This window comes from Panicum hallii, chromosome 3 (assembly GCF_002211085.1).
Source record: "Panicum hallii strain FIL2 chromosome 3, PHallii_v3.1, whole genome shotgun sequence".
Classification (NCBI taxonomy): Eukaryota; Viridiplantae; Streptophyta; class Magnoliopsida; order Poales; family Poaceae; genus Panicum; species Panicum hallii.
The window spans coordinates 45,353,843-45,378,885 of NC_038044.1; the positions used below are offsets into that span (position 1 = coordinate 45,353,843).

Consider the following 25,043-nt stretch of genomic DNA (forward strand, 5'->3'; position numbering starts at 1 on the left):
TTGATGATGCGCTGCATGTGTTCTTGCAGGGTCTCCTTCTCCCCTTGCTTGCAATTATGAAAATCACAAGATGTCAACTCCTCCGTCCTCAGCCCCCAGAAGTTGGTTAACAGCTTAGACCGAAGTTGGCTCCATGAATAGATGTGCCCCTTCAGGATGCTAGTGTACCAATGCTGCACCACGCCCTTAACCGCCATGATCAAAGCCTTCGCCTTGACTGCCGAACCCCCTCCGTTGGATTCCATGGCAGCTTCGTATTTGAGTAAAAACTCCCTCAGGTCTGTTTCCCCATCATACTGCGGCAATGTGACCGCATTGAAGCGAAGCGGCCACTGCACCTGTTCGAGCTTAACTGCTGATGGTGTCCAACCTGTGCCTTCAGTGATGTTCCCTTCTGCCTCTATAGTATTCATCTTCGGAACCTTCGTTAGGGTCATCTTCGATGGGAATGGTTCTCTCTTGGCCTGACAACTTCGGATCGCATGCGCTCCTGAGGCGGCCTACGGGGTGGGCTTTCTGTTTGGGTTGGGTCCTCATCCTCCAGATGGCACAATTTCAGCAGCCTCCTCTTTTCTTATATCTGCTGTAGCAGCAGCTGGTAGCGCATCTTATCTTCTTGCAGCTGTCGGTACTGGTTCCATGTTTCGGTGTTAGCCCCTTCGGGCGCCTTATCCTTCGATCTTGTCTGCATCTAGGATGTTGACGGCTGGACCGCCCGAGCGACCTGACGCGCTCTTGCTGTCACTTCGGCCAACTTGGCTTCAATTCTTTGATATGCCACGACGTCCTCCGCGGGCACTCCCATCTCATCAAGCTGGACCTCAAAGTGTCCACTAGCTATGTCTTCTACCTCTCCTTCTTTGGTGCTTGTCTGGTTCTGCGCCGGCACAACAGCGAGGGCTTGAGTATCCTCGGTTTGCCTCGCCGAAGCGCTAGTGCTCTTCTTCTTCGGTGCCATATGGTGCGTTGGAACGAACCACGGTGGGCGCCAAAACTATTGGTGGAGGGTACCATTCGGAAGTGAAAAAGCACCACAACAGCCTGCGGAACGAACCCTAATGGCACAAGTAAAGAAAGGGACACCTTCGGATATGAAATCAATTTTCCATTCATATGGATCCATCCCATCAGTTACAGTTACATGGGTATTTATAGGGGGCGTTTTACCTACCCCTATGAAATTACAACTTTTTACCCCTCAATGACTATATTCTCCGAATATTCCAGGGGCATACAGTAATCTCCTCTCTAACCCTACTCATCCCACCCGTCTTGCTTAGTCCCCTTCGGCGAAGATCCCTTCGGCTTCTGCCTTCGTCCTTGGTGCGCTTACTGGAACTTAGGGCGTCCAGTCAGTGCTAGGTCACTTCTCCTGAGCTTCGTTATCTTGAACTTCAGACCTCCTTCGGGTGGGACTGCTTCAGCGGACAACCGAAGCCCCTCTTCACTTGAGCTTCCCGGTTGAAACTTGTCATAGCCTTCGGCTCGTGGCCTTCGGTAGGATCCGAAGGAGGCGTTCCCAACATGAGATCAAGTACAATGTATGAAGCAGATATGGTATTCTTACATTAGGCAATAATGTAAGGCAAATTATGCAATTGTTTTAGGCAATAATATGGTTCCGAATTAGGTAATAATATGGCTAAAAATTTAGGCAATAATGTGTTTCTGTATTAGCAAAAATATGATCACGAATTAGGTTATATAGAACTAGCAATGTTTGTTACCAGAGATATTCAGCCTTACTGGTATTTTACTCCTAATACTAACTGCACTTGCTATTCCTTTCAGTCATATAAAACAATGTTTAGGACCTGAATCCTGATGTGCCTTTTTTTTTCATGCAAGTTTCCCTCGGTTGTGAGTCCTAGTCATCAAAAACCAGCCAAGTCAGCAAATCTGGTTTTAGATATGCGCTAAAGGTGAAGTTTAGCCCGGTTTAGCAAAAACGGGGGGTTAACTAAACCTTTTATTACTTTAGGGGGTTACTTGGACTTAGGGTGTGTTCGTTTGCTAGTGTTTAAAATTTAGAGGTGTCACATAAAAAAGAATCTGGTTATTTAGAAGTATTAAATAAAGTCTAATTATAAAACTAATTACAGAACCCCAGGGCTAATTCGCGAAACGAATCTAATAAGATATATTAGTCCATGATTAGCGGATGATTACTGTAGCATCACTGTGGCAAATTATGAATTAATTAGACTCATTAAATTTGTCTCGCGAATTAGCACCCATCTGTGCAAAAAATTTTATAAACAGATTTTATTTAATACTTTTAAATAGCAAGATTTTCTTTGATGTGATGGATCTAAACTTTAGAGAGGAGGAAACGAACACATCCTAGATTATACTTAGAGGTAGTAAATTGAATTTTTTCCTAAATCAAGCAAACATCCCCTGTTCTCGTTCAGTTGCAAAGTTAGTCCCCCACGCCCAACAAAGGTTCTCCCCAACAAATGGAGGCGCTCGTGCTGCGGCGTCTTGGTGACCCCACGGTGGCCCCCGGCGAGGAGGCCTCCCCGTTCGCCGCCGTCTCCGGGGACCACCCGGTGCCGGAGCTCTCGTCGCCGACGGCCGTCCGGGTGCGCGTCGCGGCGACCAGCCTCAACTTCGCCACGTTCCTCCAAGTGCAGGGTAAATACCAGGAGCGGCCCCCGCTGCCGTTCGTGCCCGGCTCCGACTACGCCGGCGTCGTCGACGCCGTCGGGCCCGGGGTCCGAGGGCTACGCCCCGGCGACCGCGTCTGCTCCTTCGCAGGCCTCGGGTCCTTCGCCGATTTCATCATTGCTGAGGAGAACCAGCTGTAAGTTCTTGTTTCTGCTGATTTCTTTTGGTTTAGAAGCGTCGAGTTGCTGTTTGATGTTGCGGTGGTTCGATCGGACGCTTGATTTTTCTGAGGGTCTCGAGGTATGTAGAAAGGGGATCTCAGGAGTATGAGCGATACATTGTTTTACTGAAACTGATTAATGTCCTGGTACTTTGTGTGATAGGTGCCCTAAACCCTATACCTTTCTTGGCCATATATGCTATAGAAAAGAACTACACATAACATCTTTTTGGTGTATGCGGTGCAGGCACCATACCCTTGAGAACCATGCAGGTTACTGTGCCTTGCTGTATTGCCTTTTTGTGTTGATTTATTCCTGTAAATTAGAAAGCAAGTGAATGCTATATTTTCCAATGTATATGAGGTCACCGTGTTAGTGCTGTTTGATGTAAAATGCATACTTTCTTGTCTGACTTGTGCACCAGTTGAATTTGTTGAGTCTTTAACCAGTCACCTTGGTCAAGCATTGACTTTGTTGTGATTCTATCAAATTAGATGCTGCTAACCTTGTAGTGGAGGTCTGCTGTTCCCTATTTGTTTTCGTGTTTAATTTCAGTTCAGAACTTCCAGCATCTGAACCATATAAAAAAAATTGACCTGGGAGGGGGGGGGGGGGGGGTATGATGCCCCCTGGGCATTGACTAAGGAGAAGACCTTCTCACGCAGGCCAAGAAAACGCCCGAACTCCTGCCCCACCCTTACACAGGGGTGCCGTTGCCCGTACCATAACCCATGTGAGAGCGGGCCGGGACCTATTTTCCATGTGCTTGGTGTGTAGGCAGGCAACGGGAGCGAAGGCATCGTCGAAGTCGATCCCCTCCCGCTGCAAGAAACCTCGTGCCACCAAGCGAGCCTTGTGCTTGATGATGGCACCGACTTCATCCCTCTTCAGCTTGAACACCCACTTAAGGGTGATCGCGCGGTGACCACAAGGGAGATCAGCAAGCTCCCAGGTGCGGTTCTTCTCTACCACATCCATCTCCGCCTTCATCGCGGCATGCCATGCCGCATCTTTCTCGGCCTCTGCGAAAGACCGAGGCTCGCCGTCGTCGCACGCAAGATGCAACTGCCCCTCCAGGTCGTGAGGCACTAGTCTCGGCACTGGCTGGTCGCCAAGAAGATCCTCCATCGTACGGTACCGCAACGGCTTGCCGTCGTAGCACGCGTCGATGCGCTCCTCATCGTGAGAGAGTGGGGTAGCGAACTCCACCGGGCTGGGCTCGACGTGAGCTAGTGCTGGAGTAGACATGCCCGGAGAAGTGGCTGTCGGTGCTGGAGTGCATGGCGTTGCCGACTGAGGTGGAGCCGACGAGGAACTCGTCTTAGCCGGAGTCGTGGCTGGAGAGCATGGTGTCGCCGGCTGTGGTGGAGTCGGCGAAGACGATCTCGTCGCAGCCCGAGTCCTGGCTGAAGAGCGTGGTGCTGCTGGGGTAGAAGGCGTCGGGGACGGTGAAGGCTCGGGGACTGGGGTAGGCATGCTCGTCGAAGAGGGGCTGCCTACTCCCCCAGCTCCCTCGAAGTGGAAGTACTCGACAGTGAAGTCGTCGTACGTTGGAGTCGAGCCGTCGTCCATCGCCTTGTCCCACGCCCATCCCCGGCCTTCGTTGAACACAACGTCGCGCGCGGTGCGCACGCTGTGTCTTCGGGTCGAGGATGCGGTAGGCCTTCGAGCCCTCCGCGTAGCCGATGAACACTCCCGGAGTGCTCCTGTCGTCGAGCTTGCTGACGTGGCCAAGCTCCTTGGCGAACGCGAGGCAGCCAAAGACCCGCAGGTGGGAGACCGCCGGCTTGCGCCCATGCCAAGCCTCGTATGGCGTCCTGCCGTCGAGTGCCTTAGTAGGCGAGCGGTTGAGGATGTAGACGGCCGTCACCACGGCCTCTCCCCAGAAGACAGCCGGCATCCCCCTTTGCTTGAGGAGGGCCCGGGCCATCCCTACAATCGTCTGGTTGCGCTGCTCGACGACGCCGTTCTGCTGCGGGCTGTACGGCGCGGAGTAGTGGCGCTGAATGCCTTCTTCAGCGCAATACGACGCGAATTCAGCCGCCGTGAATTCGGCGCCGTTGTCGGTGCGCAACACGCGCAGCTTGCGGCCACACTCCGCCTCCGTCGCAGCCTGCGTGCGCCTGATGGCGTCCGCAGCCTCTCCCTTGCTGCCGAGGACCATCACCCACATGTAGCGGGAGTGGTCGTTGACGAGCAGCAGGAACTAACATCGTCCTCCTGGTGTGGCCGGTGTCACCGGGCCACACAAGTCCCCGTGAACGAGCTCGAGCCGCTCCTTGGCTCGGAAGCTCGCCTGGTGGGGAAACGGGAGCCGTCTCTGCTTCGTCAACACGCATACGTCGCAGAACTGCTCCACATGGTCGAGGCACGGCAAGCCTCGCACCATCTCCTTGGCACAGAGCCGCTTCAGGGCCTCGAAGTTGAGGTGCCCGAAGCGCTCATGCCACTGCCACGCCTCGTCGTCCCGACGAGCAGTGAAGCAGAAGGGTTGTGCCATCTGCAGATGGAGGACATAGAGACGATTTGCGCCCCTGGTTACCTTGGCAATAAGGCGACGCTGGCGATCCCAAATCGTCACGACTCCGTCCTCAACCATCACGCGCGAGCCGTTCTCATCTAGCTGTCCCACGTTGATGATGGAGTTCCTCAACGCGGGAATGTAGTAGACTCCGGTGAGCAGCCTGTGCTCACCAGACTTGGCGGTGAAGACCACGGAACTGACGCCCTTGATCTCCACGCCGGAGGCATCTCCAAACCTGACGAGGCCTCGGACGCTGGAGTCAAGCTCGGTGAAGAACTCCCGTCGGCCAATCATGTGGTGGGTGGCACCGGTGTCGAGGCACCACCCGTCGGTCTTGACGTCACCGGAGCCGTCGCCGAGAAGGGCGTGTGCCTTCGGCTCGTCAAGGTGGAGGAGAGCTGCTGCAGCCGATGCCGCTGGAGGTAGCTCGATGCTTGTGTGTGCCAGGAGCAGAGCTGGCTCCTCCTCCTCCGCCTGTGCGACGTGGGCCTAGCCGCGTTGTGGCTGTTGACAGTCCCTGGCCCAGTGGCCAGACTTGCCACAGTAGCGGCAAACATCGTCCTGTGCTGGCTTGCGCTTGCCGACGGCGCCACCCTGGGCGCCTCCGCGCGCGCCATTCTCGGCACGTCCTCGAGCCCTAGCCTGGGCGCCTCCCTATGCCTTGCGCGGCTTGCCGCGCTTGCGGCCGTCTGTCGTGGAAGAAGGCTCCCCCTTCTTCTCGTCACCTTGGCAGACCTCCCACTACTTCCCAGCGAAGTGGAGCTTGCCGCCAATGGTGACAGGGTCTGAGGAAAGCTATGGTTTGTCGGCGTCGACGACCTTGAGGCGACCAATCACCTCCTCGATTGACATCGTGGAGAGGTCCACTAGAGACTCGACCGAGCAAACCATCTGCTTGTACATCAGGGGAGCGCAATGAAAGAGCTTCTCGATAGCTCTTTCCTCATCGTAGGAGGCGTCGCCGAACTGCACTAGCTTCTGCCTCAGGGTGTTGAGACGGAGGGCGAAGTCGTCGAGGTCCTCACCCGGCTTGAATGCCAGGTTCTCCCACTTCTTGCGAAGTGTCTGCAGTGTGGACTTGCGGGTGTGGTCGCTGCCGATGCGTGCCGCAGTGATGGCGTCCCAGGCCTCCTTGGCAGTCTCCTTATGTGTGAGCGAGAACTGCATCTCGGGCGGGACTGCAGCAATGAGGGCGTCCATCGCCCGTCGATCCTCGTCGAAATCGACGTCACCGCAGGAGACCGCCTCCCACAAGTGCCACACCTGGAGCCTGATCCTCATGATCGCAGCCCACTCGACATAGTTAGTCTTGGTGAGGGTAGGCCACCCACCATCCCCGACGACGGCCTGGACCCCGTGAAGGCCTTGGCGCCAGTCTGGGGAGAGGGAGTCGCGCCGCCTGTGAGGTACGCGCTCCCCGTCGAGCCTGCCATGTCATCGGTCACGGGCCATCTCAGCCTCCAGCTGAGCAACCCTCTCCCACAACCGCTGGGCCTCCAACGCGCGGCCATTAGGTGCACCTCTGCCCGGAGCGCCGCCGCCGTGCACGCCTCCGGCAGGAGCTCCACCGCCATGCGCGCCTCTGCCCGGTGCGCCGCCGCCGTGCGCGCCTCCAGCAGGAGCGCCGCCGCCGTGCGGGCCTCCTCCGGGAGCGCCGCCGGCACGCTGGCCTCCTCCAGGAGCGCTGCCGCCGTGCTGGCCTCCTCCGGGAGCGCCGCTATAGGCGTGCTCGGCTGCCCACCGCGCCGCACGCTCTCGAGATGCATCGGCGCTGTCGTCAGCATAGACGGAGCTGCTGGCGTTGCTGCGCAGAGCATCGGCCTCTGCTGCCGCCGCACGTGCTGCAGCCGCCACTACTTCCGCCTCCACCTCCGCTCTGGCTGCAGCCAGCTCCGCTGCTGCCAGACTCGACGCCCTTGCCGCTGCAGCAGCGGTCTCTGCTGCTGCCCGCTCGCGCTCCTCCGCTGCAGCGAGTTCGGCCTCCTGCTGGCGCCGGCCGTTCGAGGCGACCGAGTGCCGAGAGTGTCCTGCGGACATGGCATGCTGCTGGGGGGCTGCTGCTGCTGCTGCGTGGAGTGGATCCTCCATCAGACAAGCTGCTGCTTAGCTTGTCTGTACCGAGGAAGGGGGTTGAGCAGGAGCAGCCGGAACTGCTGCTGCTGCCGCTTCTGCTGCGGGCAGGGGCTGCTGCGAGGCTATGGAAGGGGATGAGCAGGAGATGCTTAGGCTACAGGATAGTACGGCCCTGATACCACTTGTTAGTAGCAGAATTTTCACTCTCATTGAGAGTGAAGATGATACTAGGAGTTAGGAATTTTTCTGGGTTTACGTCTCAAACTCTACCACAATGCCATACCCTCTAAGGGGTTGGAGATACATACTTATAGGCTGCTAGCCAGCCAAGGATATGCTAGTTGCTAGTCTAAGATGCCAAACTAGATGCTGTCCTAAAAGCAGTTAAGATGCTGCTGTCCTAGCTGCTCTAAAACTGCTGTCCTAGCTGCTCTAAAAGCAGTCCAAGATGCTGAGAAATGCTGCTCTAAAACTGCTGTCCTAGCTGCTCTAAAAGCAGTCCAAGATGCTGAGAAATGCTGAGAAAAACACCCTGCCCACAAAGACGAAGTACAGAGACTTATTCCCATCATCGTTGAGACCCGAGCGCGTGGCTGTGCGCCACAGCTGAAAGCAGGTGAACACTTTGACCATTTGCGCCAACATGGCATAGCTGGAGGTGCATTTCTGCCTTTGCTGGAGGCATATCACCTCCATCTTCAGCAGTGACCAGCGCCACCCAGTCCTCGCCAGTCGATATGTTCGTGCCCCTCGAAATTATGCCATACTTGCACCATTGCCGGCCGGAGAAGCTAGCACCTAATCTTCTCTTTGTCACAAGCATTTCGTCACACAGTTACAACCTGTTTGGTTTGCTGGATGGGTTGGTCCCGAATGATCCGAACCTGCATCCTAGCCTATGCTTCTGTTTGGTTTGAGTCACCGGATGACATCATCCGTCATCGCACCGTTCCGCCGTAGCTTTAAGCGCAGACAAGCATGCAGCAGAGGTGCAGGACGAACTGAATCTGAAAAAAGTCGGATGAGCCCATTCTTTTGCATGTGGAGCCAACTGATGCCGGACCGACCCACCCGGCAAACCAAACAGCCTGTTAGAGTGCATGCAAGCAGCACCATTGCCACCCTGTTTCTTTCTTCCTGCTTGATTTTTCTCTGCTGTACGTCCGTTTTCCATTAAACACTAGCTTAGTGCTCTGCTTATACAATTAACAATATATGAGTGCAAATTGTTTGGCAAGCTCTGCCTCAAGAGCCTGATCAACAAGAGCAAGCTAGCAAGGAGTAAACCAATATCCTTGATCCCGTAGAGTATTCAGAATCTCTGCATTCTCCTTGCTGAGATTAGCATGCAGTGCCACAAAGTATAAGGTCCCACTTTCTTCTTAATATATTGATACGCAGCTCTCCTGCGTGTTCAAGAAAAAAGTATAAGGTCCCACTGTCCCAGAAGCAGCCTTCATCCCTTTTTTTTTTGAAAATGACAGAGGTCAATCCCCATATCAGCAAGTTTTAGTAGCCTTCATCCCTTTTTTTTTTGAAAATGACAGAGGTCAATCCCCATATCAGCAAGTTTTAGTACCATGTTCTCGACGACTTGTGCATGGTCGTTGATCCTGCGCTCAACATACAGCAGGTGAGATGAAGAACAGCACCGCTGTGGTGATCAGCATGTGGCATTGAAGCCCCGCCCTTCCTTGAGGCCGAGTTCCTCAAGGAATTGCAGGTCCGAGAGCATTGGATAAGGGAAAGCAACGAAGAAATGCACGCATTGCAGCGGTGCCGGGAAGAGGAGAGAAACCCTGCGACTGGTGTTAGTTGGGTTACCCAACGACCCACAAATATTTGACACAGATTACACCAAAAAGAAACAGGTCAACCCTATAGAGTTTTAACACTGTTGTATATTTTAGGTAATGGGTAGTTGGGTCGACCCAATCAAACCTGCATCCCTAAGTACTATGATTATAAACGTGCCTTTTACAATAAGAAAGACAACTCAACCTCTAAGACAGAGGCTTAACTAGCAGTTAGCAGGTGAGACCCTTAGCTCCTGCCATACACCACAACTGGGTTTCCTCTCAAGCAAAGGTCAGCGCCATAGCTACACTTAGGGAAACTCCATTGAAGACACAATCATTACAGTGTCTCCAAATGATCCAGGCACCATTGATGATGAGGGAGTTTGAGGCCCTTCCCCACATCTCTGCTAACTGAATTCTCAGGGTCCATCCACCAATCAAAGGAACAATCAGTAGGCTGTGGGAGCAAGAGCCGCAAGACTAAAGCACTGCAGAATGAAGAACCAAACTGTCTTGAAAACACGCAAGCGATGAGCAGGCGCTGAATATTTTCGTCTCCTTTGTCACATAAAGGGCATTTCTTTGGTTGAGGGAGACCACGTTGAGCCATGCGCTGTCCAACAACACCTGTGAGCAGCCAGCCACTTGAAAAAAGGGCAGTTGGTGGGGGAAAAAGGGGGGGGGGGGGGGGGGTTGCTGGAGCCTCAAGGTTTCCCTACATGTTCGTATGGTCCAAGAAAAGTAACACCCTGAAAAAAGAGCTTCATAGGCAGACTTAGCTCTGAAGTGACCTGATGTAGATAGCCTCCATATATGTTTATCAGCAGTGCTTTGATGTGTTCCACATCAAAAAGAATATCCCAAAGATCAAGATACTCCACCATAGTTCTTATCTTAGTAATACCTAATACTCCCTCCATCCCAAATAAGTGTTCGTTTAGAAAATTTCAGACACATTACTAGTAGTGAGAAATGACCTTATTACCCCTAATTAACTATAGCAGTTGTGATTGAAAACCACACTGTTTATTAGGTTCCCTAGATCCCTAATAAATGCAAATTCATTGGAAATAGAAAAGTAGCATCTACTTAAACATTTGATTGGCTCCATGCCTTTCTCTATACAATTTTTTATTGGTACTTGACATTGCTTTAATTAGATGAACCTCACTACAGTCTAAATGAACACTCTTTGTGGGACAAATTTGAATGCTAAACGAACACTTATTTTGGGACGGAGGGAGTATGCTTAACGACTGACATAGTACATAACATTAACAGTTCAAAATGAGTTACTGCAATCACATCTGTGGGATGTAAATGTATGTATGGAATCGTAACCATTTATGTATTAGTTTTTGAGTAAAATGCACCGGCGGTCCCTAAACTTGTAAGGGTGTGTCGCATAGGTCCGTCAACTTCGAAAGTACATTTTTGGATCCACAAACTTGTAAGCGTGTGTCACTTAGGTCTATCAACTCTGAGAGTGCATTTTTGGGCCCACAAACTTTTTAAATTGCTCACTACAGGTCCATACGTATCCACGTATGCACGTAGCACTTACATGGCACGTTGACTGTATTTTCCTAAGACTGCCAACATGGATTATGATGAGAATTGACGCTTTGCCGCTACTTTTCTTCTCCACCATGCCATCTCCCTCCTCTTCCTCTTGGCCGGTGGGTCGCTTGTTGATCCCGCCACATGCTGGGGCCGCCTAAGGCTGCCGCTCAGGGTGCCTCCCGCTATGGTGGCTGGGGCCACATCAGCGATGGCGCTTTGTGTGCCATGTCCGGTCATCTGGTGGATGCATTAGGGGACGTGGTGGGCGGGTTAGAGAGCAGCACGGATGGCATGACAGCCTGTGCGGTGTTGGATCTTAGAGATTGAGAGAAGAGGGAGATAAATGAGATGGGAGACATATACAGTCAGCATGCCATGTCAGCGTTACGTGCACATATGGATACATTTGGACCTATGGTGAACAATTTAAAAAGTTTGTGGACCTAAAAATACACTTTCAGAGTTGACGGACCTAAGTAAGACACTTACAAGTTTGTGGATGCAGAAATGCACTTTCGGAGTTGATCGACCTAAGTGACACACACTTACAAGTTTAGGGACCACCAGTGCATTTTACTCTTAGTTTTTTTAGTACTTATCTGAGATCTGGTGCTAATTCAGTATCATGTTTTTGGGAACCAGATTTTTAGTGCCTGATGGATGTGATCTGGTCGCTGCTGGGGCTTTACCTGTTGCATTTGGCACATCACATTTGTCCCTTGTTCACAGAGCTCAACTGAAGGCCGGCCAGGTCTCCTTTCTTCCATGTGATGTGATATCTTTTTATTTCTCAAATATGCAAGAGGGTTACATTAAGAAGAAGAAAAGTACATAGAGTAAATGTGATGTGGCATATGTTTTGAGATCTGTGATGTGATATCTTTTGGGCATTTTGATATTAGTTCTTAGTTTTACACATCTCACAACGTTTTACTAGATTAAATTTCCCTTCTACTGTCCATGTTGGATCGCAGGTATATTAGTTTGTGTATTTTTTATGGTTATTCTGTGAATTCTGTAGACACCAGAGTAACAGATTAGTCAAGGTGTAGAGTTTTGTTGTGTAGACTTGAAGTTATCCATACAGTATGCATCTATATCATCACAATGCCATTTTGATTTCATAAACATAGTTCGTGTGCTATAAAATTATTTGTATTTGATATTGTTATATCTTTTGGTACGATTGATAGATTTACTAGGTTTTTTTCTCCTTCTGTACAGTGGCGGATCCAGGCCCTGGGCTGGGGTGTTGCAGCCCAGGTCTGATCCATAAAACCTGTAGTATTTCTAAGTACAAATCGGCTTACATAGCTTCCAATCGGCCTTAGTATTTCAATATAAGATCATTTTACATTGGACCAGCCATGGCCCGGCTGTGATTTTGGATCCGTCCCTGCTTCTGTAGTTAGGGAAATAATGCCTTCCACATCACCTAATATTAGCTGATAAGAATATGATGGTTGGTTGATGCACTGATGCTTATTGCGTCATTGCGTGTTGCTTGTCTTAACACTTACTCCCTCCATCCCAAAAAAAAGTCATTCTAGGAATTCTAGGACAAATTAACAAGAAGGTAAAATGACCATGTTTGCCCCTATTTATTACCCATATTTGGCACTAATTGATTCTTGCAATGCACATGCACTTTCTAAATAGGGTAAGATGACTTGTTTTTTGGGACAAATTTTGAATCTTAGAATGACTTGTTTTTTGGGACGGAGGGAGTATTAAACATGTAAATACCCTTGATAGATATAATTTAATAATTGAAATGCATATGCAACAATGTGACTTTGTGTCCTATTACTTTGTTCCTTCTCATTTGGTTGTAATTTCAGGTGCTACTTGTTCTTGGTGCTGCTGGTGGTGTCGGGGTATCTGCTGTGCAAATAGGAAAAGTTTGTGGTGCTGTCGTTATTGCTGTTGCTAGGTGATTGCCACATGATATAACTATTTCACAGTTTGGAATTTTTTTGTGGCCATTTAGTTTTTGGTGTCTAACTATACCTATTCTTTGACTCTAGGGGGATTGAGAAATTGCAATATCTCAAGTCCATAGGAGCCGATCATGTAATTGACTCAAGCAAGGATAATGTTGTAGGAAGTGCCAAGTCCGTCTTAAAGGCTAGAGGCCTGAAAGGTGTTGATGTTTTATATGATCCTGTTGGGGGGAAACTTACTCAAGATAGCTTCAAACTTCTCAATTGGGGTGCGCACATTCTGGTCATTGGATTTGCCAGTGGTGATGTACCAGTTATTCGAGCGAATATTGCTCTTGTTAAGGTGAGCTCTGTGAATTATGTAGACACCAGAATTCAGTTAGTTTGAAGACACAAGTACTGAATTTGAAGTTGGTATAGGGGGAAATTGGTACAGCTGAAGAAAAGTGCTCAATATAGCAGCGAAGGGAAACGTCTTAAATAAGGATACTTACTGATGATACAATTATTTTATTCACAAATTATGTGTATTAAAATCACTGACTAATTCCTCCAAAAGAAAAAGAAACAACTAACTAATTTGCGTTCTGCTGCTTCAGAACTGGACAATTCATGGTCTGTACTGGGGAAGCTACTTAACTCATCAGCCACGAGTGCTTATTGACTCCCTCAATGAACTCTTGTCATGGCTCTCAAAGGGTCTGATAACAGTTCAAATTTCACACCGCTACAGGCTTGCTGAGGTAAGCAACATTGAGCAGATATCATATTTGAGATCGCACGGCCCAAAGGCCCCAACCTATTTTGACAGCAACATTTTCCCGTGAGTTCATACAAACCAGGGTGGCCTAAAGTACACGCAATAGTGCCTTCTCTGTTGTTAGTTACTCAGGTATCATGTTTTTTCGCGAGTCAAAATTGCTCCTCATTATACTTATAAAGCAACTACTCCTATTAATGTGGCAATGCTATGCAGCTGGAGCATACTATCTAGACAACAGCTCTTCTCCATTTGAACGAATAACCATGAGTGTTTTATTAAATTGCTTCAACCCAAATTTCACTGAATGTACGTCAATCATCTTGAATAAAAGAATGTGTTTTAAGTCATCATGTTGGAGTGGGGAGTACATGGCCTATCATGCTCAGGGCGAAGCTACGTTGAGTTACCGAGGTGCACGTGCACCATGGTGAAGTAGAAAAATGCAAGCACGGACTCAAATTTATAACAAACTACATTGAATATGTTATGTGTTTCTTTGATGTGCACCACCCTTGTTTGGACCCTGCCTTCGCCCCTGATCATACTTAGCAATGATTATTATGCATGTGTTCATTATCTAAAATGGATTATGGTTGAGCTTTGGAATGCCTGTAATCTGACTGTCTGAGCCAATTCTATTCTGGGGTGTAATTTTCCACAGGCCCATCTCGCTTTTGCTGCCCTAAGAGATAGGAAGGCAGTTGGCAAAGTCATGATTACAATGGGCTCGTCAGCAAAATCAAGGCTCTGATATCCTTCCGAAATGCTTCTGTACAAGATCACGAGACATCTGCTGTGAATCTCTTATATCAATTGTAGGACACAAGATTATCTGAGACTGTAGTAGTTTCCCTGTCCAAAATGTTTGTGTACAATATCGACAAAAGCAATCCTAGAAATAAGCAGTTTATCTGCAGACACATCTGATGGGAAATACCTATATGATGCCAGTGTTGTGAGTATTGGCAGGTAAAATGAATACAATCTGAATAATCAGCATCTAGGTTACAGCTGGAGAGGAAGTACACATTTTACCATGGATTATCTTTCTCATTTCTGTTATATTGCATGCCTCCTGTTGTTGGTCATGGATGTCCCATTGCCCTTCTGAGTTCTGGCAATCTAGACACCTGCTGTTTTATGCTTATGTTCAATCATGTGTCCAAGCAGGATCTGCCAGCTTCAAGAATTTGCTTCTTAGCTTAATCATATATCATTTCTTGGCTTAATAGATAAAAATCGGAATGTCCTAAACTCCTAATGAACGCTTCTTTCTTCTAGATTATTGGAGTGAATATTTTTCAAATCAAGATTATATATGTACATAGGATTTTCTTCCAGCAATCCACCGTTCTACGGCGAATGGCTTTGCTCTATGGAATTTAACTGGCTGAGTATATTGTCCAACAAGTAGGTGTGGTGACGCGTGAGTGAGCAATATTGGTTACCATTTTCTCACAAGAGTTTGCAACAGTGAACTTGTACTTCGGTCCAATGTTTAAACTTATTTCTTTGCAAACAACAAGAATCGTGTAATTCACCAATTTGGAGCTTCTGGAGCTTCCTGAGGAGCTTTATAAAAAATATATATGTCGCTTATCGGGTGGGAAGTAACTACATACACGTGAATCACGTGTCAATTGCAAAAGAACAAGGTGGGTCCTATATATCAAATTTGTACTCATTCAAAGAGATTCCACATTGATTATCTAATAGTCAAAATGTTTGTGCTGAATTGCTAAGTTTCTGAATATGAAGTACTTTTTCTGATTCTTTGAAATTGACATTATTAGTTAGTGAAATTTACTCTTAACTTCATAGGCGAAGATGCATGTGGCACATCATGTTCCTTGTGGCCCAAAATGAGCAAGGAAGAAACAACTTTGCATTAATTTAGTTTGTGACACCAACAAAGACAGACACCATATGCATGTCCAATTCTCCAATTCTTCAGTTATAGCATCGAGATCTCTGCAACGACCTTAGCTTTGTCGACCTCAAATTGTTGGTCCTCTAGTAAAACATGAGAAATTTATCTTAGGAGAATAACTTTTTAAATTGTGACTATATATAGAAATAATTATGGTATAATTTTTACCTTTATCTAGGGAGAAGTCTCCTAAAAATCTAATAAGCTTGCTTTTGTTGGAGGACAGTATGCTGACAATCTCAGGTGGCTTGTCTTGATTGGCGGCAAACAGCTGGTATGCAGGTAAACAGATGTTTAGTTACTTCTCTAATTGAAGAAAAAATAAAGTTTCGGTGTTTCTGGAAAGATGGTTGATGCATGGGATGCTATACTTTGAAGACATGGAAAGCCTCGACTTGAATAGCCTTGCTTTGTTCCTGGTAGATATAGTGTAGAAAATGCAAATCAGAGCATAGCGTATACATATTTCCATACATTGACATTTCTAACCGAAGAACACACATAAGGATTTTCGAGGGGGCAGGCGGGAGGGGGGGGGGGCTGTTCGGTGCGGGCGGGCGGGCACATAAGGGATCTAGCACACGGAGTTAACATACAACAAAAGAACAATCTTTTGGTTGAGCAGCATGATGCATATATACTTACGATGAAGAAACAATATCTTACCCTTAGAAGGTTCATTAGAATTATGAGGTTCTCCTTTGACCTAACATAGCAAATCATCACTGGGGTGTTTGACCTATCCAAAAGAATGTCTCCCAAGAGCTGAAAGATGTAAAATGTGCATAAAACAAATCAGCTAATACAAGCAATCATCTAGAACTTAAGTGTTGTGGATGAGAGCATAACTAAAAGTTCATCCCAAGAGGTTGCTAATACTTTATATTTACCAAGCTAAAAGATAAGAAAAAATGACACTACAAAATGGTAAAAGAAGGGAAACGACATACCTGAGTAGCTTGCCTTCGTATGATATAGTTGGGAGACGATAGCAATTTCGAGTTAAATTCTGAAAAGAACTGATATGTCGACGTCAATTAGAAATGATGAAGGTCCATAATTATATAACTAATTGTACAGAGAAGGCCTTAGAAGGTTTCAAAGAATCATTGTGCTAATAACTGAATACAGTTCCATATGTGCAGAATCGCACAAAAACAACACAATGGTTTAGCTCATCACAGGATAAATGTCAAGTTGTCAACTCCTTAATTTAATATTAAGGATCCATGGACTATTATTGTTATGTACATCTCCATATCTCTCATATCTCTGAGAGGGCTTCAAATATGCAAATTACCAGCTATGAAATATCTCGTTGTTATTTACTTGTCTTGTGTTAACATCACGTAAAGAAACATGCCAAGCACGTAAGGCCGCATAGTCAAGCAATCAGCTAGAAATATTTACCCAATCATAATTTCTGGAAAAGAACTCAGCAGCGCTTGATTTATGCCTTGTCAATAGTTCCTGTTACAAGTTAAACCAATTGGTATCACTTAAGCATCACAGCAATATTTGATCTTTGAGTCTACTGTATTCTTTGTCTATAGGGACGTGCAATAGATCAACGGTTTTACTGCAGTAAATTTCCAACATTGAAAATGCAGAACGAGATGAATAGACGAATGCTAAATGCATTATATGAATTTACTTTGCAACTTGTCGCCTTTTTCTATTTGACATATTGAAGTTGAACACCACATAGTCACCTTAAATGTCCTGAAGGCGTCTGATGCTATGTTGAAGTCAGGAAGCTGTATGTAATCAAAGAACTTCTTCATGTGTTCAGAGTCTAATACATACCTAGAAAAATTAAGAAGTCCAAGTTAGACATCCTAAATAAGAATAATCTCCACCTGCCAAGTAGAGAGGTATTCATGAATGAAAACGATTATGTTTTGGATAAATAGGATAGATAATGGTACTAAAATAATGTGTAGAATTTTATAATAATATCATATCTTCAATGTTTTAGCCACATTAAAACAAGATGATTTTGGTAAATAAGTTTGTAGGGACATATCTCCCTTTTTTCATTGAGAGAACATTGGAAAATGATGGTAATACCGAGCAGCAACTTGGTGGCGTATGCAGTCCCTTAAAATCGTGCTATAATGTATTGCAATCTCCATGTTTTCATATCTAGACACATACAGATGGAAATGGTATAAGAATTATTTTGCTAATTCCAAATAATGAATAAGCATACAATGCCAAAGGTATGTCGAAATATCATATTCATAAACGGAAAATATAATTGAGGTCCTCGATTGTTTAACAAATATAGCGCACAATTTAGTGTAAGTCCACAAAAACACCTTGCAATGAGGGCATGAAAAGATATATGAAGGAAGCTTGGAATAAATATATGTGTGTATTAACTGGCTAACTAATTGCTTACCCAGACATTAGAATGTCCAAAAGGTCTTTGTTAGCTTCCAGGTAATCAGATGCAATAATCCTCGAATCTATCTTTTGCCTTTGTAAATTTGCAATAACTTGAGTAACATCCTTTTGAGTCTACACAAGCAAAATAATAAGAATATCATCTAAATTCGTGTATATGATAAATAGCTCCAGACATATGTCATGCTATTATGCATTGATCAAATTTGATACAAAGTAATAAGCAAGTATTCGGCAAAGATACACAAGGAATTCCTTGACATACTTCTAAGTCCAAATAGGGAAGGCAGACAATTAGTAGACGCAGGGTGTTCGTATTGTCTTTGAAGAATTCCTTGGTCAAATTTGTGCAAGCTTCAATGACAGGATCTGCGTCACCATTGCCATAGAGAATGCACTTCATCTCCCTTACGCTTTTTCTTAGATCTGCCATCTGCAGAGCAATGCAGCTACAGATTTAGAGCACAAGGTGTGGCTTAAAGTTTTAATAATATGGTCTTACAAAATACGTGTAAGTAACAAGCATACAAACATATACTTTTTGTCCAAGGAATTACACATCATTTATGGTGTAGCACAAAGAAACAAATTGCTTACAGCTTTCAATCATGCAAGAAAAAGTTGTTAAATGGGACAAGAAAAATCCACCATCCCAAGTGAAGTACCATGAATCATTAACAATGGCATCTTGTTTCCATAGTAATATCAAATCTTGGGCCTCGACTTGTCATTTGTTATTCGAAATCCAAATATAAAACACCGATTGAGCATTTTCATGATTACTTGTTTGAACATATGTAAAGATCATATATTTAATCTCAAAGTAGATGGTGTTTCAGTTAACAGATGTAACAACAGGATAACAAGTAGCAATTGCAATTTCTCCACCAACTGTCATGAAAATGTGCCTCTTGGACAAGCTAGCCCAGGCAAACAAACACATTCAAAGAGAAAAGGAAGAATTACACTGAACAGAATACTTAGATCTCAAATAAAGCAATGAAACCTACATCACACAAAAAATGTTCATTGAGAAAATATCGATGAAAGGTAACATTTCAGCCCCTTCTACGACTTGTTTAGGACAAAAATTGATTGAACAGAAAAGAGAACAACCGATGACATGGCATACCACTTTTGTTTCACGCTTGGGGTCATGATTGTTGCTGTGAGACTCTCGGTCTTGCAAAACATAACTAAGCAGGTCCCTTGAATGACGCACCACCTCCACTGGGCACCTCACCTTTGATCGGAACAGCCACCATCCCCTCCTTCCTGGCCCACTCCCCATCGCAGCTGCTGTAGTTGTGGCAATGGCGGCAGCAGCACAAGGCCACAGCCACCCCATCATCTTCTCTAATTAAACTTCCCTTCTTCGATTTTGGTCTCCGGTACGGTGAGGCCCTCGCCAAAGGCGATGTCGGCCCCACCGGACCTTCTCGACGGCTATTGATCCATAGTAGTTTTCTGATTTTTTTTATTCTTCGCCTATCCATGTATGCATGCTCCGTGCTTACCTTTTTTTTATCTCATCCACACCTTGTCAAGGATCAAACCAAAATTAGGGGTGCGGCGAGGGAAATTTGACTACCTGGCTATTTTTTTTAGGTTTGTTTGATTCTATTTTTATCATCTTCCTATATCTGGTTCGTTTTTCCATATAATTTTGCATGCACATGTTCATGTGTGGTCATTGAATAGCATTTGCTTTAATATTATCTTTGTTACCGTCTACCTTTTACCCATGCTTTGCTTCCATTTTGATAAGTTCATGTGGCTTCTTTTATTGGTTCTTGTAGCATCATGATGTTCTCCAGTTGTCACTCTTTGGTAGCAATTGTATTTCTTGCAGTACATATGCTGCATGCTGCAGACAAAAGCATTCATTGAAGTGTTGGTTCCTCTGGATATGTTTGATCTGAAATGTCATTGTACCTCGAACTGGATATTTTGCAAATAGCATAATGGATTCTTCTAATCATCCCTATAGCTCAGCAATCAAGATGTCATAGAATTAAATCTCCAAAATTGTATCATAAACACACAAATTTACAGGGAGTGAGACTGAAACCATCACTGCAGTGCTGGCCAACAAGACACCACCCAAATTTTAAAGCCATGGATGTACTCCTAATTCACAACACAAGCAGATGGAGTGATACACAAAAAAAAATGTGCCCCCTTTAGCTGGTTAACTCTTTTAAGCACCCATGCTGCGCTAGAGGAACGATATGCAGCATCTTCATCGTTGAGGAAAAATATACAGCCAATTCTCTCAGTGCCATAGAAATTTTGATGACTCCCTTCTATGCTACAAAACAAAACTTTAAGAACTTCCTTCAATGCTATAGAAATTTTTTTTCCATCTCTTCAATGCCATTATGTTGCTATTTCCGTCAATGTGTTGTTAACTGAGATGTGAAAAGATGATTTACCCTTAGCCCCACTTGTCAGTGCCCAACTCTTAATTCCTTTCTCTCTCCCCCTCCTTTTCTCGCGTCGATGACCGCTGCCAACAGTCGAGCCCTCCCGTCCCTGTGCCCGCGGCCGTGACCGGAGTCCTCGCATTGCTGGCTGCCATCCGGCCATCCCTGCGCCGCGTGCCGGCTGCCAGACCCTGCGCGCAAGGAGAAACATTATCTAGTTGCTCCTCTATTGGGGGCATTAACCCTTGTGTGTGGCAGCATCTAGGATGAATTACACTAGTCGTAGATTGTAGCCAACCTACCATTACTACCTGCATGCAGCCCGTGGACCAAGGTCCACTCTATTTGTAATTTGCGCTTGGTCTTGTACCTGAAGCCACTTTATTGTACCCTGTCCCCTTGGGACATCTATTTAAATCAAAGCTCACAGCAGCAACAGGCATCTAGTCGGAGTCCTTGTGCAAACAACCTCAAAGGTGTGTGTGTCTTCATCCCCTCCCAGCTTAGGCAAACTACTCGGTTGTGCCTGAGAAACCACTCGGTGGGAGGTGGATTTCCAACAATTGGTATCAAGAGCTTAGGTTAAGTATCCTTTGGATCAATGTCTCCATTAGGGAATCCTGTTAGGTCTAGGCATGGCTCGAGGGAGGGCAAAAAGCCGGTCAAGGGCGAAGAAGGTCTCCTCGAGAAGGAGGTCCTGACGCCCAAGGACCAGTGGCCAGAAGATCCAAAGCCAGGCGATGAAGGAGAAGAAGCCAGTCGGTGAGGAAGATGCGGGGGGGGGGGGGGGGGGGAGGGGTCATCATCGAATGGCTCTGTAACCTCGCGTCGCCACCTGAGGCATCCCTCCTCTTCCCTGCACGGGCGGCGCTACCGGGATGGGGAGTGGCTGGCCGTTTAGAGGGTGGTGAAATAGTTGAGTGGTGCTAAGTATCCGACGCTGAGAAGATTCAACTACACCCACTAGAGCCTGGTCATGAAGGTGATGCTCCAAGCCCGCAACCTCTGGGATGCCATCGAGTATGGAGACTGTGACTTCTAGGAAGATTGCATGGCCAGAGAGGTCCTTATCCTCTCAATGCCGCCAGAGATGGTGTCGCGGGTGGCCAAGAAGAAGACGGCTGCGGAAGCATGGTATGCCATCAAGACGATGTGCTTTAGCAGCGACAAAGTCCAAAAGGGTAGGGCTCAGCAGCTGCGAAGGGAATTTGAAGCCATGACGTGTCGCATTGGTGAGAAGGTGGACAACTTTACTCTGCGCCTATCCAACCTCGTCATCAACCTGGAGGAGCTAGGTGAGGACATAGAGGAGCAGCGAGTAGTGGAGAAGCTCCTACGATCGGTTCCACCTCGGTTTGACCATCTGGTGACCTCCATCGAGACGCTGCTGGACATCTCCTCCCTCTTGCTGGAAGAGGTGATTGGGTGCCTAAAGGCACAAGAGGAACGCATGGACCGCGCCGACTTAAATCGCTTCTCGGGCAAGTTATTGTATGCTGATGCGCCGGGTCGGCGAGATCGTGAGTTGGGCGAGGGTCCATCCATATCCGGAGGCAAGAGGAGTCAGCGGTGGCGCCCGCCGGCTCCAAAGAAGAAAGAAGTTGATGGCGGTGAGGTGAGGAAGCCACCGCGTGATGACACCTACCACAACTGTGGCCGTGCTGGCCATTGGGCACGTGAGTGCATGCAGCCCAAGAAGGGGCAAGCGCACCTAGCCCAAGCGGAAGAAGAGCCGTGCCTATTCATGGCACAAGTCTGCATGGAAAACCACTCGGAGGAGCCACAAACAAAGTTGTTTTCTGTGCAGGAACTGGTAGAAGTAGTCAAGACGATCGTCTGCATGGAAAACCACTCGGAGGAGCCGCAAACCGAGTTGTTTTCTGTGTAGGAAGTCGAAGAATAGTCGAGACAGTCAAGAAGGTGGCTGATGAGCACTCGGGCGACCACGGGGTTGGCCGTGAGCCTTCTCCCCTACCTGCGATGGCGGCTGCAACGACGACCTGCATCCAAGAATTGATGATCTACAGGATCACCTCCCACCTTGTAAACAACATAGGCTGGAGAACCATGTGATTCTGCAGCCGCAAGTGTATAAGGCAATGGTGGCCTGGCCTGGAATGGCAATTCTCCCTTGTAACTCCCCAAGGTAGGTCCCGTTGGAGAGTATTGATGCTTCGTAATTTCCTGGACCACGCGCAGTGCAACACGCTCGAAAGCATTAACCAAACTCTCGGAATGTCGGTGTAGCGAATGGGCTACCACGTAGTTTACTTCCTGACGTAGAGCTCTGGTACGATCTTTAGGTGAAAATCCTTTCCACCTGACACCGTGGTGGCGGGTCTTCTCGAAGGAGCCGATGAGATCGGCTTCGAAGTGAGCTTTAATCTCATCACATTTCTGCTTATGTTCAGCAGGCAGCTCCTTGTAGGTGATCGGCTTGCCCCTCGTCATCCCGCCAACCAAAGCCGATGGAGTTGATGAAGACGGTCAAGACGGTGAAGGTGATAAAGATGATGAAGACTGTCCCACCGGGTGTACCAGAATGTGTTGTCAGTCAAAACCTACCGGTGAGCAGCGACAGGCAACACGAGGAGCCGGGAAGCTCCCGGGACTGCTGGTGGGCCCCGGTCCCTCGGTCAATGGTCCGAGATCCGGCAAATGTCCTGGCTCTGGGTCGCTAGGCGTGCCACCTGACCTTGTGCTTGATCAGGAAGGTGTTATGCATCAGCTTCCTGCATGCATAGACACGTATAAACATTAGTCCGAGCCGTGATCGGCTCATCGGATGATTCCCGGTATCGGCTGTAAAGAGCTGATTGTATTCAGTACCGGATCGGATCTTATAAATACAGCAAATATATACAATGGTAATATGAATCTTGCTTCATGAACATTGAGTTAATCCAATCTACGACGGTTAAAGCTCTCACAACATAATCGGAACATCCTGCACGTAATCGAGCCTAACAGATACAGAAGGTGACAAAATAATAACCTAAGCACATGCCTAAAAACCAACTAAAAGCCGATTCTCGGAACAATCCCTTCCTACATTATTATGAAGTATCCAGGACACTGCCGGAATATTCAATCCATTTACAGGGCCTAATCATGCAGATATTGAACTAAATCCTCGATTGACGAAGACCAACCGGAATAGATTGGATCTACTAAACAGATATGAAACAAGGCACTGCTCTTATACCCTAAGTTGGGTATAGGGGCAATCAGGTGTTTACAAGCAACAAGCAAAGCACGATTAACATGTGGAAAAGCTGATGCTTACTCTATAAATGCTAAGTTAACTAGTGTTACTCGCCATCAACAGCGCTTCAGAACAAGGAATACGAAAAGTAAATAAGTAAGAACGATGCTACCCCGATCATGCAGAACGTGATCGGGGTCGCACGGCGCTTACCCGAGAAACCATAGAACAGGGATGGTGATGCGCCGAGAGTTGTTGATGAATAATTCTATATTATTTTTTATTATTTACCCAAGGTACATATTTATAGTCCGTAGACTTGCCTCTCATAACAAATCCTAACTAAACACGACACAAATTTTAACTATCTCTATCTAAACTATTTAAACATACATACCTATCTAGATACACGGCCAACCTTGGCCCCAAACACCTGCATAAGGTCCGATTCGCAAGCCCATTATGACTATCCTTCAAGCCCATCTTGCTCCACGGCCCACCTTTCTGGCCCGCCTAAATTATGGCGATAACAGACTTCTACCTTGTAATCCTACTAGGAACCCCATCCCCTGGGATATATAAAGGAGGGCAGGGATACCTAGATAGGCAGAGAACTAGCAGAGAGCCAATAGAGAGCAGCCAACAGGCAACTCAACACCCAAGCGCAGGGCGCAATATACAACACCCCAAAACAAGACGTAGGGTATTACTCTACTCTGGCGGCCCGAACCATGTATTTTGACAAGCCAGAGCACTGGACCATGTATTTCGATGGATCTCTTAAGCTCGATGGTGGAGGTGCTGGAGTCCTATTTATTTCCCTGAAAGGCGAACAATTGAAGTATGTCCTCCAGATCCTTTGGGAGGTATCCAATAACGAAGCCGAGTATGAAGCCTTGCTTCACGGGCTGCGTTTGGCGATATCACTAGGCATCAAGCGACTACTTGTATATGGTGATTCACTTCTGGTTGTTCAGCAAGTCAACAAAGAGTGGGACTGCAACAAGGAGACAATGGATGCCTACGTGCAGGAAGTGTGCAAGCTGGAAAATAAATTTTCTGGACTGGAGATTCATCACGTGATACGGGAACACAATGTCGGCGCAGATATACTATCCAAGCTGGGATCCACCCGTGCACAAGTTCCAGTGGGAGTTTTCGTCCAGGAGCTGAAGCAGCCATCCATCAAGTCCTCACCTCAGATAACCACAGATTCCGGCCTTCAAAAGCCCGATCGGGAGGTTATGATGCTCGGAGAGGACTGGAGAGAAACTTATATCGACTTTATTCGGGACCAAAGACTACCAGCGGAGATGGACGCAAGAAGCACAGCGGCAGCTTGTGTCATGTGCAGAAGCAAAGATTTTGTCCTAGTCGATAATAAACTCTATCGGCATGGCGCACGATCAGGTGTACTCATGAAATGCGTCACGGGAGAAGATGGCTACAACATATTGTGGGAGATACATGAGGGCGTATGCGGCAACCACGCAGCTTCAAGAACCCTAGTTGGAAAAGCATACAGAGCTAGTTTCTGGTGGCCCACCACAGTGTCAGATGCTAAGGACCTGGTGCGG

General features: G+C 47.1%; 2 protein-coding genes across 3 annotated transcripts; one reads left to right on the forward strand and one right to left on the reverse strand.

Moving 5' to 3' along the window:
* Positions 1 to 2,413: 2,413 nt before the first annotated feature.
* Positions 2,414 to 14,584, forward strand: LOC112886053 (quinone oxidoreductase-like protein 2 homolog). 2 transcript variants are annotated; one of them, XM_025951805.1, is made up of 6 exons: positions 2,414 to 2,806; positions 11,433 to 11,541; positions 12,632 to 12,723; positions 12,818 to 13,076; positions 13,333 to 13,476; positions 14,158 to 14,584. In XM_025951805.1, exons 1-6 carry the CDS (start codon positions 2,460 to 2,462, stop codon positions 14,245 to 14,247), a joined length of 1,041 nt encoding a protein of 346 aa, XP_025807590.1. In that variant the 5' UTR covers positions 2,414 to 2,459; the 3' UTR covers positions 14,248 to 14,584. The 2 variants fall into 2 exon arrangements, with proteins under 2 accessions (XP_025807590.1, XP_025807591.1); XM_025951806.1 differs by lacking the exons at positions 13,333 to 13,476; positions 14,158 to 14,584 and adding an exon at positions 13,154 to 13,318.
* An 866-nt stretch (positions 14,585 to 15,450) lies between these two features.
* Positions 15,451 to 19,126, reverse strand: LOC112885442 (putative MO25-like protein At5g47540). Its single transcript, XM_025951064.1, has 11 exons — positions 18,968 to 19,126; positions 18,101 to 18,268; positions 17,831 to 17,949; positions 17,497 to 17,571; positions 17,139 to 17,232; positions 16,837 to 16,896; positions 16,377 to 16,445; positions 16,093 to 16,191; positions 15,798 to 15,842; positions 15,595 to 15,697; positions 15,451 to 15,509 (listed from the first exon to the last, which is right to left on the reverse strand). The coding sequence occupies exons 1-11, from the start codon at positions 19,124 to 19,126 to the stop codon at positions 15,451 to 15,453; spliced, it is 1,050 nt and encodes a 349-aa protein (XP_025806849.1).
* Positions 19,127 to 25,043: the final 5,917 nt, after the last annotated feature.

Excerpts from the sequence above, each read along its gene's own strand:
- LOC112886053 (XM_025951805.1), top strand. The coding sequence starts at position 2,460 with ATGGAGGCGCTCGTGCTGCGGCGTCTTGGTGACCCCACGGTGGCCCCC. Across the intron at positions 2,807-11,432 it reads ATTGCTGAGGAGAACCAGCT|ATTTTTAGTGCCTGATGGAT; the intron begins GTAAGTTCTTGT and ends TTTGGGAACCAG. Across the intron at positions 12,724-12,817 it reads GTCGTTATTGCTGTTGCTAG|GGGGATTGAGAAATTGCAAT; the intron begins GTGATTGCCACA and ends CTTTGACTCTAG.
- LOC112885442 (XM_025951064.1), bottom strand. The coding sequence starts at position 19,126 with ATGGGGAGTGGGCCAGGAAGGAGGGGATGGTGGCTGTTCCGATCAAAG. Across the intron at positions 17,233-17,496 it reads CGCCACCAAGTTGCTGCTCG|GTATGTATTAGACTCTGAAC; the intron begins GTATTACCATCA and ends TAATTTTTCTAG. Across the intron at positions 16,192-16,376 it reads TACGAAGGCAAGCTACTCAG|CTCTTGGGAGACATTCTTTT; the intron begins GTATGTCGTTTC and ends TACATCTTTCAG.